The sequence below is a fragment of the Syngnathoides biaculeatus genome, chromosome 12, assembly GCF_019802595.1.
Source record: "Syngnathoides biaculeatus isolate LvHL_M chromosome 12, ASM1980259v1, whole genome shotgun sequence".
Lineage (NCBI taxonomy): Eukaryota > Metazoa > Chordata > Actinopteri > Syngnathiformes > Syngnathidae > Syngnathoides > Syngnathoides biaculeatus.
The window spans coordinates 28,693,378-28,706,793 of record NC_084651.1 but is presented as its reverse complement, the minus strand read 5'-3'; the positions used below and the strand labels follow the sequence as shown (position 1 = coordinate 28,706,793).

At 42.5% G+C, this 13,416-nt stretch overlaps 1 protein-coding gene across 3 annotated transcripts in view; it reads left to right on the top strand.

Moving 5' to 3' along the window:
• Positions 1 to 13,416, top strand: part of galm (galactose mutarotase) — a 108,021-nt gene that overhangs the window by 55,990 nt on the left and 38,615 nt on the right. Inside the window, exons 2-4 of one of the 3 annotated variants that reach the window (XR_009797469.1) lie at positions 813 to 926; positions 10,776 to 11,610; positions 12,956 to 13,206. Coding sequence is in view for 2 of the 3 variants with exons in the window: in XM_061837419.1 (XP_061693403.1) it covers positions 813 to 926; positions 11,518 to 11,610; positions 12,956 to 13,102 (354 nt within the window). In the remaining variant the exon portion in view is untranslated. Of the gene's footprint in view, positions 1 to 812; positions 927 to 10,775; positions 11,611 to 12,955; positions 13,207 to 13,416 lie in introns of those variants that run through there. The other 2 variants (XM_061837419.1, XM_061837420.1) reach the window with 2 other exon arrangements.

Sequence of the window (13,416 nt, the reverse complement as noted above, 5' to 3'; positions counted from 1 at the left end):
TACTTGTGAATGTACAGTAGCATGAGCTTCCTATGACTTTATATTAATAAATAACCCAACATTGTGACTGATCTTATTGGAGATGTTTTGACATCTCTGCTATGAAAATAACATCTTCCCAGCCAGTCTGTCTTTCTGTTGCGATTCTATGTACCGTATTTTCCTCACTATAAGGTGCTCCGTATTAAAAGGGGCACCTTCAATGAATGGCCCATTTTTAAACTTTTTTCATATATAAGGCGCACTGCATTATAAGACGCTACAGTAGAGGCTGGGGTAGTCCATCTCGCTTTGTTCCCTCGGAAACTCTGTTTTGTCTTTTTGGCGCAGATCATTTTGTTGCAGTTATTCATTAATGTTGAATTATCCCTCTGCTCCTCTATTCCCATGTTCTACTGCGTGACTGATTGCCTTGATTTTAAATTCTATGTCCTAAGTGTGTCTCTTAATAGGATCCATTTTGGGGTCTTTACACAAACACAAATGGAATTGAAACAGAACACTTCTCGCAGTCATATATCCCAGCATGCACCACACGTTACTTCTTCTATAGGGAAAATGGAGTCCGCGGCTGCTTCCCCTCGTTACGAGACCTGTTGTGGCTCGATATTGATCCATAAATAAGGTGCACCAGATTATAAAGCGCACTGTTGGCTTTTGAGAAAATTAAAGGCTTTGGGTGTGCCTTATAGTGCGACAAATACATTATTTATTCTCTATAACAATTACATGTTACCTAATGCTGGAAAATAAAACCCCGTCAGGAATTCATCATAAATATTTTCTTTTTTCTACTTTGATTCTGTGTTTAGGCTATTTGGATTCCTACAGCAGTGGAAGGTGGTGTGAAAATGTGTCTTTCCAGTCCTGATGGAGACCAGGGCTACCCTGGAGAGATGCAGGTCTCTGTTACCTACACCTTGCAGGTAAACAAATATACAGTGGTACCTCGCAGAACAACCACAAACTCGTTCACTTCAAAGTTGACAAAAATCTGTCGTTTTTCGTGGTTAATTGGTACCAGACGCACTCGCGAAAGGTGAAAAACCGCGAAGTATGGGTAAATGACTTTTTTTTGCTTCATACGTCCATACCATCTTGCTGGGGATGCTGCATTATACCCTTTCTAAAAAATTCTTTGTATTGTTTTTATTTATTTAATGTACTTCTTGGTCCATGTCGTCGTGCTGGGGATGGCGCATGAGTATGTAGCAATTCGGGTTTTTGGGAGTGGGGGGTTCCGGAAATCCACGATACGCTGACTTCGCGATAGGTGAGCCACGAAGTAGAGAGGGATTACTGTATTGCAAAAACATAAACAACAAATGGGTCAAATTTGCAATTCGTGGTGGACGTCTGAATATTCCATAATTTGAAACAACGACAATTTGAATTCAAATTCAGAAATTGAGAAATTTATTTTCTTACGCTGTGATGACGTATAACTTTGTAATCACACCATTTTCATTATTCAAATGAATGACATCCAGCCATCCATTTTCTGAGCCGCTTATTCTCTCAAGGGTTGCAGGAGTGCTGGAGCCTATCCCAGTTATCTTCGTGGAGGAGGCTGGGTACACCGTGAACTGGTTGACAGCCTATGGCAGGGCACATGGAGACAAACAACCAGTTGCACTCACAATTACACCCAAGGGCAATTTAGACTCTCCAATGCATGCAAACGCTACACGGTGGGGCCAGGATTTGAACCCCGATGCTCAGAACTGTGAGGCCAACACTTTAAACCAACTCCTCAACTGTGCCAACCATGTCCAGACAGTGAAATATTATTTAAATTGTCTTTTGAAAACCCATAATTCTCTAGCCCCATCTTATGCCTCTAATTCAGTTTTCATTATAATTTAGAACGTGGTGGAACTGTGGACAACTGGTGAGCACATCTGTCTCAAAGTTCTGAAATCCCAAGTTCAAATCTGGCTTTGTCTGTGTGGAGTTTGCATATTCTCCTTGTCCCTGCCTGTGTTTTCTCCGGTTACACCGATTTCCTGCCACATTCCCAAAATATGCTTTGTCGATTGATTGAAGACTCAAAATTACCCACAGCTGTGAATGTGAGTGTGACTGGTTGTTTGTTTTTTCTGCCCTGTGATTGGTTGGTGACCAGTTTAGAGTGTACCCTGCCACTCACACTGTGTCAGCTGAGGTAGGTTGCACTAAGACCAAGACCTTATGAGGATAAGCAGTTTGTAAAATGGCTGAATGGATAAATTTTGAAATTCACAGTGATTGAGGAAATTACCCAATTAGACTGTACAGACTGGAAGTGGGACCCAGCAGTGTGCCAATCATTTTGCTTTTTTTTTTCCACATTTACGCTGTTTTGAATCTCAGCAATGAAAGTTCCGAAAAATCTGGATGATCATTCAAGTGTTTTGTTCATTCATACCAAATAATGATTCAATTGCCATTCCGCTAAAATATGTAGATGTTCTCCATGATATTCCAAAACACATTCTAGATTAACAAAAGAATAAATGCAAATTATATTAAATGTTAAATGTGGTTAAAGCTTTGAGCTTTATTTAAAAAAAAATACTAAAAGTCCGTAACAGGATCAGAGATGCTTCCTACTTTGCAAATGATCATTGTGTGTGAATTCAGAAACATTATTTGTTTACGTGTGTGTGTGTTTGATATGGGAAGCAGGCCCCAGGAGTCAAGCCAAGAGAAATGTGAAAACCCACCACGACTATGGTTATCAGGTCCCTGGCGAGCAACCATTATCTCTGTTCTGTGATTGTGTATGGTGGGATGTAGCGCATTGAAACTGGAGAAACTGGTGGGGGTGAGGCAAGACGATCACAGGTCATTACTGATACACAACCACTCCTCCCCTACCAGGTCAACCAGTGCCCCAAAGAATGTGCAAATGTACAGTGCCATAAAAATGATTAACCACCTTCCTGATTTCTATTTTTTTTCCTTTCAAATCTATCACACACAAAGGTTTCAAATCCATCCATCCATTTTCTTAGCTGCTTATCCTCACAAGGGTTGTGGGAGTGCTGGACGCAAACCCAGCTGTCAACGGGCAGGAGGCAGGGTACACCTTGAACTAGTTGCCAGCCAATCGCAAGGCACATAGAGACAAACACTCACACTCACAAACACACTTAGGGGCAATTTATAGTGTTCAATTAATGTTGCATGTTTTTGGGATGTGGGAGGAAACCGGAGTGGCTGTACAAAACACACACAGGCACGGGGAGAACTTGTAAACTCCACACAAAATGTAGTTTTCATATGACAATTCAATTAATTTAGGCACACAAAAAAAATCCAATCCTTTCTGTCCCCCTGTGAAAACATAATTGTTCCATCAATTACAGTAAGTTGCCCTGGTTCTGAGGCAGCAAAGCACCCCCAGACCATTACACTGCCACCACCATGCTTCACTGTTCACATCACGTTCTTTTTATGAAATGCTGTGCCATTTTTACGCCGGATGTAACGGGCCGATCACCTTCCAACAACTTTAATTTCTGACTCGTCAGTCCACAGAATGTTTCTCCAAAAGTCTTGAGGATCATGAAGATGTTTTTTGGCAAATCTGAGTGAAGCCTTTGTATTCTTTGCTGACAGCAGGGATTTTTGCCTGGGAACTCTCCCATGGATACTATTTATGGGTAGTGTCTTTCTTATGGTAGAATCATGAACACTGATCTTAACTGAGGCCAGTGAGGCCTGCAGGTCTGAACATGTTGTTTGAGGTTTTTTTTGTGACCTCCTGAATGAGTTGTCGTCACATTTTTGTAGTAATTTTAGTATGTTGTCCAATCCTGGGAAGGTTTGCCACTGTTCACAGTTTTCTCCATTTGTGGATAATGGCTCTCACAGTGGTTTGCTGGAGCCCAACAGCCTTGGAAATGGCTTTGTAACCGTATCCAGACTGATGGATTTAAATCCCTTTTTTCATTTCTTCTTTAATTTCTTTTGTTTTTGGCATGATGCATTGGTTCTTGAGATCTTGTAGCCTACTTCACATTCTTTGACAAATTCTATTAAAGTTGTTAACAAGTATGGTGGTAATCAGGTTTGGGTGTAGCTTGTGAGACTGAACTGACCTTTCCCAAATTTGTGGTTTGTCATCGTGACTTTGTGATTTAACAAGAGGGTCAATTACTTTTCCACACAGGGTCAGAAAGTTTTAGACTTTTTTTGTGTGCCTTAATAAATTGAACTGTCATGTGAAAACTGACCATTATATATACTTGGGTTGTGTCTGAAGGATATTGTTACTTGTAAATTTAGAAGAATGAAATCCATTTGGGCGGCACAGTGGATTAGCTGGAAAGCGTTGGCTTCACAGTTCTGAGGTCACAGGTTCAATCCTGTGTGGAGTTTGATTTTCTCCCCGTGCCTGCATGGGTTTTCTCCAGGCACTCCGGTTCCCTCCCACATCCCAAAAACAATCAACATTAATTAGACACTCTAAATTGCCCCTAGGTGTGATTGTGAGTGCGGCTATTTCTCTCTATGTGCCCTGCGATTGGCTGGCAACCAGTTCTGTGTGTACCCCCCCTCCTGCCCGTTGACAGCTGGGATAGGCTCCAGCAATCCCTGTGACCCTTGTGGGGATAAGCGTCAAAGAAAATGGATGGATGCATGGATGGATGGAAATCCACTTGGTGAAACCAGCAAAATATAACAAAACTTTTGTATCACGTTAAGACAATTTCATCACAAACAATACAATACAATACCAAACTAAAAATCGAGGTACAAGGGCAGTTTAGTTACGTGTAACATGAACTAACAAAAGAAACGTCGTATAGTCACCACAGTCCGAATGAATGTCCCTGTAGGCGAATGTTATTTCCAGCGATGGAGTAATGAATCCAGAAATGTCCAAAAGATGGGTGGCCGAAGGCAGGGTGCTGGGAAGGCAGATAATCTGAATCAATACTTGTAAGAACCAGCAGGTATTTGTTAGAAGCCCTGACTAAAAGGCAGTCAGTCCTTAGATAGGCACTTCCCGAACATTCAACAAAGATAAGCGTCCAACAACGTAATAGAGTTCCCTCTTCCAGAATGTTCACCAAAGGTCTGCATCAGTTGATGTAATAAAGAAAGTAAGAAAGAAAAATAAAGAAGAAAAATGAAGAATAAATAACTAAATATAAACACTGATAACAATCTGAAAATTGGTTTGATGATTTGAAACATTTGGATGTGATAGATATGCAAAAAAAAAACAAAAAAACGGGGGGGGGGGTACTTTTTTCATGCCACTGTACACAGAGTTTTAAATCTCAGTGGAATGAAGGCATGGCATACCAGAAAACAGGTGTTACACATGGCCAAGTGTCCTGCCCAGCCTGAATCTGTCCTCCCCCCCAGAGACAGGTGTATGATTCATTCAAATTGGAGGGACGGCAGAGCAGTGAAGGGTGGGGTTTGCCCTACCATACCTGTTGTCAGTCCCACAGGAGACCCTGAATGAGATGTGAGTGTACCCAATGTGTGGTGTATGTACAGTTGGAATACTAAAAAATGTGTTTTCAAGGAAAAACATTAAAGGTAATGGTTTGTCATTTGGGGACTTGTATGGTTGAGTTGCCAAATATACACTCACTCTCCATACCTATCTCCTCATTGATCCTTTTAATACAGCCAGTATGGTATCAAACCTGTCAAACCTGTCGATGTCATTGGCTGAGAATGGATTGAAATGCCATGAGCCAGTGACACAATGAAAGACTATGAGCCAATGAAAAGCTTCGAAACATTTTGAAGGAATGAAGCGCAAACAGAGATGTCCAAAGCTTCAAAGTTGATACTGATGTTTTGAAGCAGGCTCCGACACAAGAGTGAAACAAACTCCAAAGCCTTGGTATCATTTGCCCATCACTACATAGAACCAATAGTATTAGTACTATATAGACGCGGTCCTGTCCGGCACAAACTAAATACTCTGATTTTCCGAATGTTCTGGAGTGTACAGAGAATTCTTGGGGTGAAATTTCAAACATACCCTTTGTAATTGGCACTGGAGCATGGAACAGCACAGGAAATTCAGTCTGCTCAGTAAAGGCAACAGTGTGTGTTTCGAATGAGATACTTTTGAAAAACAACAGCAGCAAAGGGCCAGCAAGGTCATTTAGCACAACAGTATCCCTCGAACAGCTCAAAGTTGAACTTGATTAGCAGTCAGTGCAAGTGCTAAAAATCAAATGCATAGAGCATGTAGGTCTTTATGATGAAGATATTTGTCTTCAACTATATCGATGAATACTGTGCTTATTTTAGTGATAAGTGTTGTCAACTTTATGATGAAACAAAGACAAAGTGAAAAAAAAGCTAACTTGGGCTATGTTTGAAAACCACATTGCTGCAACCTATGCTTCACTTTTTTGTAAAGGAGTAGTGGTTAAAAATTCCAAAGTATTATTTTTGTCACAGGTAATACTACAAACACACTGTACTTGCTTGCCCTTGCCAGCTTACTGTAACATGAGTTGTTTTGATTTCAAAGTGCAACTCACAGAGAAAACAAAGGCACTTGCTTGACAAACTGAATATTATTATGATGTTCACAAGGTTTGCATGGGATATTTTCAATGTCAGATAATTTTGCGCTCATTCTCAATTTTTTCCTGAAACACATTACATGATATTAGGAAAAAAACATTTGATATACACTAAACCAAATATTACTTCTATTAGTTTTAAACACACCTCCTTCAGACGGCACCTCATGTGGTGGAGGGTTTGTGTGTCTCAATGATCCTAGGAGCTGAGTTCTCTGAGGCTTCACAACCCTCATAGGGTTACTCATAGCAAACATGTGAGGGACCAGCGAAAGTACAGCTCCATAAACCCCTATGATGAGTACAAATAATGGATCAAGAATTCCCTTGTCTGGACGCGGGTCACCGGGACCCCGCTCTGGAGCCGGGCTTGGAGGTGTTGGTCAAAAGCAAGTGCCCAGTGGTCACGGGTGAACCCATGAGCATAGCCCGAAAGGGTAATGTGGGTCCCCCTTCCCTTGGGTCAACACCTTTGGGAGGGGCCATAGAGATCAGGTGCGGTGTGAGTTGGGTGGTGGCCAAAGGCAGGTACCTTGGCGAGCCAATCCCTGGCGACAGAAACTGGCTCTAAAGATCCGGATTGTCGCATCTCTGTCAGGGAATCAGCTGGGTGGGTGTGTGAGGTTGAGAATTTCCGACTCGGGATGTTGTGAGTCGGTGAGGAGTTTAGGATCTCTGAGGCGGGCTCTCCTATCTCTGGGGTTGAGGTCACCAAGGTGGTTAAAGAGCTCCTCGATGCCAATCTGAGACTATAGTCCTCAATTGGAAAAGGGTAGAGTGCACGCTGCAGGTCAGGGATGACAGCCTTTCTCAGGTGAAAGAGTGCAAATTCCTGGGGTCTCGTTCACAAGTGAGGGAAGAATGGAACCAGAGATTGACAGGTGCAGTGTCTGCTGTAATGCGGACTTTGTATCGGTCCATAGTGATAAAGAAGGAGCTGACCCAAAAGGCAAAGATCTCCATTTATCGGTCGATCTACGTTCCTACCCTCATCTAGGGCCGAGACAAGATTCTTGATACAAGCAAATGAAATGAGTTTCCCCTGCATGTTATCCAAGCTCTCTTTTCGAGATAGGGTGACAAACTCTGTCATACGAAGGTGAAAAGGTCGGTTATGTTGGGGGAAGGTTCAGAGTAGAGCTGCTGCTCCTCAACATTTAGAGGCTCAAGCATGTGTTTAAGATGTCCCCCGGACGCCCACCGGGTCTGAGCTTGTCCTACCGGGAGGAGACCCCTCCAGAAACCTCAGGATCCACACTGACTTGTTGTCCTCCAAAGAATTATGGAAAAAAAACATTTCTTGAAAATCAGAGCATTTCATTTTGTGTACTGTATTTGAAGCAATCTTCTCTTCGTAATAAGTAGTATTACTAATTGCTCTCCCCACATTCCATTGGTAGGGTCTGAGTCGTAAGGGGTAAATGTCCTCGTTAAAGTCATGGATTAAAAGTGTTAGGTTCAAGTCCGGTTAAAGTCTGTGTTATAAAGTCTGCATGTTTGCATCTGATGTGCTGAGAGGTTCAAGTCCCCTACAATTACAGGTGTTAGTCCAACAACGGTTCAGGAAACGACAGTGAAGAAAATAAGTATTTGAACACCCAGCTATATTGCAAGTTCTCCCACTTAGAAATCATGGAGGGGTCTGAAATTTTCATCGTAGGTGTATGTCTACTGTGAGAGACATAATCTAGAAAAAAAAATCCAGTAATCACAATGTATGATTTTTTAATGATTTAGTTGTGTGAGACAGCTCCAAATAAGTATTTGAACACATGAGAAAACCAATGTTAGTATTTGGTACAGTAGCCTTTGTTTGCTATTGCAGAGGTCAAACGTTTGTTGTAGTTGTTGACCAGGTTTGCACACACTGCAGTAAGAATTTTGGTCCACTCCTCCACACAGATCTTCTCTAGATCAGACAGGTTTCTGGGCTGTCGCTGAGAAACATGGAATTTCAGCTCCCTCCAAAGATTTTCAATTGAGTTTAGGTCTGAAGACTGGCTAGGCCACACCAGAACCTTGATACGCTTCGAATGGAGCCACTCCTTGGTTTTCCTGGCTGTGTGCTTTGGGTCATTGTCATGTTGAAAGACCCAGTGGTCATCCTCTCCTTAATACAGTGCAGTCGTCCTGCCCCATGTGCAGAAATGCACCGCCAAAGCATAATGCTACCACCTCCATGCTTCACAGTAGGGATGGTGTTCTTGGGATGGAACTCATCATTCGTCTTCCTCCAAACACGGTTAGTGGAATTATGATCCAAAAGTTCCATTTTGGTTTCATCTAACCACAAAATTTTCTCCCATGACTCCTCTGTATAATCTAAATGGTCATTGGCAAACTTAAGACAGGCCTTGACATGTGCTGGTTTAAAGGTCAAGTGTCATGAAATGGATGATTTTTAGGATGGTATTAATGAAAAAACACCAGCCGGTATGGACCCATCGTTTTTTTCACCACAAAACAGGATTTTGACGTACATGGCTTTTTGTAACTCCCGCCATGAACATCCTCTCTAGGGATTTGTTTTCGACAAGAAGCAGGATGTGACGTTGGAGGCAGTGGCGCGCTCAAGCGGACTTGTTTCTTTCCATTAGTTTTACCTGCGGGAAGATAGCTCGTTATTCCTTTCTGTTAGCCAAAATGCCGGCTCATTGAATTGTTGGATTTTGCTCGAACACTCGAGAGGATGGATTCGCTTTTCATACTTTTCCAAAAGATCCGGTTCGTAGTGAAAAATTAATTGCACAGGTGCAAAGGACGAGAGCTTCGTGGGTTCCAAATGACAGGTAGATGTGTATACAGCTACTATAAAAAGCAATAGTTGGGGAGGGGGGGCGTAATCCATATGTCAGGGGTGCTAAATGTGTCGATGTGCTCATCGGAAGGCTTCCGCGCAGCAGCGGCTGAAGGACGGCCTCCGCAGCCTTGTCGGCTGGGTGGCTCATTGTGGCGCTGGGCCGCGGTGGCTCATCTCCGCCGCGGATGTGGATCGGATGGGGAAGCGGTTTGGCCACGGTGTCGGCGTTGCTCGCGGGTGGCATTGTTTTTATCACAGCCATGCGGAGGTGGATTGGGCGGGGAGGTGGTTTCGCCGTGATCCGCATAAACAAGAGAGTAATATTCCCACGGTAACTTCACTCTGTTGTGAGATGTTCCCTTCTTCGAAAAGAGCTTCCCCGTGTCAGAAGGTGCTTGTTCGTCTCTCACAGTAGGGGCCACAGCGTGTTTTGAATGGTTAATGTCCGCGGTGACGTCACGGGCAGGGGATGCAGCCAATATGGCGACCACTTGGATGTCGAATGACACTTCCGCAACTTTGCGCATGGATGACGCGCTCATATTTATTTTTTTGTATAGACATTGAAGTGAATAAAGTTATATGTAGTTTTCATTTCAATATCCATTTTAGAATGTTTATAGGGATGACACTTGACCTTTAAGCAGGGGAACCTTCCGTGCAATGGATGATTTGAAACAATGATGTCTTAAGTGTATTACCAATAGTCACCTTGGAAACGGTGGTCCCAGCTCTTTTCAGGTCATTGACGAAGTCCTGGGCTGATTCCTCACCTTTCTAAGGATCTTTGAGGTGATATCTTGCATGGGGCTCAACTCCAATTGAGTTTGACCGTCATGTTTACCTTCTTCCATTTTCTAATGATTGCTCTAACAATGGACCTCTTTTCACCAAGCTGCTTGGCAATTTCTCCACAGCCCTTTTCAGCCGTGTGGAGTTTTACCATTTTGTCTCTGGTGTCTTTGACCAGCTCTTTGGTCTTGTTCATGTTACAAGTTTCAGTCTTTGATTGTATGGGGTGGACAGGTGTCTTTATGCAGCTAACGACCTCACACAGGTGCATCTGATTCAGGAAAATACATGGAGTGGAGGAGGACTTTTAAAGGCGAACTAACAGGTCTTCGAGGATCAGAATTCTACCTGATAGACAGGTGTTCAAATACTTATTTTGAGCTGTATCACACACATAAATCATTAAAAAAAATCATATATTGTTATTTCTGGATTTTTCTTTTTAGATGATCTCTCTCACAGCGGAGATGATGAAAATTTCAGACCCCTCCATGATTTCTAATTGGGAGAACTTGCAATATAGTGTTCAAATACTCATTTTCTTCATTGTAGGTTTGAGTCCCATAATTAGGGGTTTGGGTCCCCGACAATTTCGCTACCTTCAACTTCTCTCCTCCATCTCCTGTTCACAGAACCTACTGCTGCTCCTGCTTCCCCGACTCTCTGCGTGCACAGTCTGCCCCTGCTGGCAACAGGCCACCTCCTGCCATGAAACACGAAAGATGAGTCCTAGCCTCTCAATCCCTACCTCATGATTCTCATTTGGTGGCACAGTGGTGTAGCTGTGGAGCATTGATTTCACAGTTCTAAGGACTGGTGTTCAAATCCCAGGGTCCCCCATGTGAAGTTTGCATGTTTTCCCTGTGTATGCATGGGTTTTCTCTGGGCACCCTGGTTTCCTCACACATCCAAAACACATGCATTCATTTGGCATTCTAATTTGCCCTTATGTGTGGGGTGTGATTGGGTGAGGTTATGAGTGTGACTGTTGTCTGTCTCCATGTGCCCTGTCACTTGCTGCTAGCCAGTTCAAGGTCTACCCTGCCTCATGCCCGATGATAGCTGGGCTTGACTCCAGCACTCCTGCAGCTCAGAAAAGATTGAATTGATTCTCATTTGCTCTGACATTCACTGTGACCTGTAAGGTCTTTTTTCAAGTTTGTGTCTTTCCTAATAAAGTCCATTCAGTATGATCAAACACAGCTGGATTCCAATCAATGTGTAGGGTAAAGGTTTCACCACTGCACATTGCACCTTTAAAGAGAGTGGAAGAATGACAAGTTTTTGAAACCACAATTTTCAATAATCTAATTTGTATCCCGAAACGATTAACCATTTTTAATATGCTACCCAGTGATATTTTTTTCTATTCAGGAGAAAACATTGGCTGTAGAGTATGAAGCCCGGTGTTCCAAAACAACACCAGTCAACCTCACGAACCACTCCTATTTCAACCTTGGTGGACAGGTAAAACACGAGCTAGAAGACATTCATCAGATTTGTTCTACTTTGAAATATTGACATGGTTTTTCTTCAGGACTTCTTGAAGTTTGAGAGTGTGAAGTGGAAGTGTTGCAAATTATTTTTGTGGCAAATTTACATTCCATCTGTGTTAGAATAACTTCTCTACTAGTAAAAATAGTACCATATTTTTTGGACTATAAGTTACAGTTTTTTTCATCGTTCAGCTGGAGGAGAGGAGGGGGTGACTTATACTCCAGAGCAATATTTATGTGAAATTCTCAACACATTATTATATCCATCCATCAATTTTCCGAGTCGCTTAGCCATCATTTTTACATTGACAACCACAAGGGGCACCACTCCAGGCCTTTGTATCTGTACTTGCTACTTCTGTACTATACCTCTGAAAATTAATAATTTCAATATTAGCGATAAGTTACAAAAACTGAGAATGACTGAACAAAAATGGCATTGAAGAAAAAAAAACAGATTCTGGAGATTACAAGCTTAAAGTGGTGAAATATACAGCAACACTAAGCGTCCGCATGGCTTCTTTAGAGCACGAAATGCTCTGCTATCGCATACTATCTGCTGACAGTATGCGAGCGCACATTACACCACAGTTAAAAAAAAATTTCAATATTCTGAACTCCATACCTGCCATCGTCCCTGGAGGCTTAACCAAAATACTCCAGCCACGTGACATCTCCTTGAATCAGCGCTTAAGACAGTCTTGCGTAACCTACGGAAGGAGTCGATGACTGATGGAGACTACAGCTTCACGGCAACTGGGTGAATGCACCATGCAACCTTCCAGGAAGTCATTGTGCAGCTTGATAAAGTATGGGCTTCATTAACAACCAAACCATCGTGTCGGGATTCAGAAAAGCTGGCATAGGCTAGTTGTAACTGCAAATGATGATGAGTCTGACGAAAACAACGTAGAAGAGGAAGCGGCACGTGACACAGAGGATTAAGATTTTATTGGATTTATTGATGTGGGGTGACACTGGTGGTTTGGTATTTTGTAAGCATGTACTTTATGCTGTAGTTATCTGAACAACTTCCATCCATCCATCCATTTTCTGAGGCACTCACCCTCACAAGTGTCGTGGGAGTGCTGTAGCCTTATCCCAGCTGTCATCGGGCAGGAGGCAGGGTTCACCTTCTACTGGCTGCCAGGACACAGTCACACTCTCTCTCTATCCCTATGTCTGGCCAACCTGTAGAGATCCTTTTCTCCCTCTTTTGTATCCAACCTGGTGTACATGTCATCATATGCCTCTTGTTTATTCATGTTGTGACAATCACACTTCACTTCACTAATCACTAATCATTTTCACACTAGGGCAATTTAGAGTCTCCAATCAATGCACGTTTTTGGGATGTGGGAGGAAACCAGAGTACACGGAGAAAACCCACGCAGGCATGGGGAGAACATGGAAACTCCACACAGGCAGGGCGGGGATTTGACCCCCAGTCCTCAGAACTCTGAGGCCAATGTGTTACAACTGTGACACTGTGCCGCCCCTGAGCAAATTATGTTACGTTAAAATATCAGGCACATTTTTAGTAGTTGTTTATGTGTCTTGTAATGTGAGCAATACCATACACCTATTCAGCTTGTTTTCTATTCTATTTTTGTTTTAAATTGTGTTTCAAGATGAAATCTTTGTATTAGTGTTGGATTTTATCAAATAAATTTCCCCTCAAAAATGCGACTGATACTCCAGTGCGACTTGTATATGTTTTTTTCCTTCTTGATTATCCATTTTTTGGTTGTGGCAACTCCGTACTGACCTAAAGTCT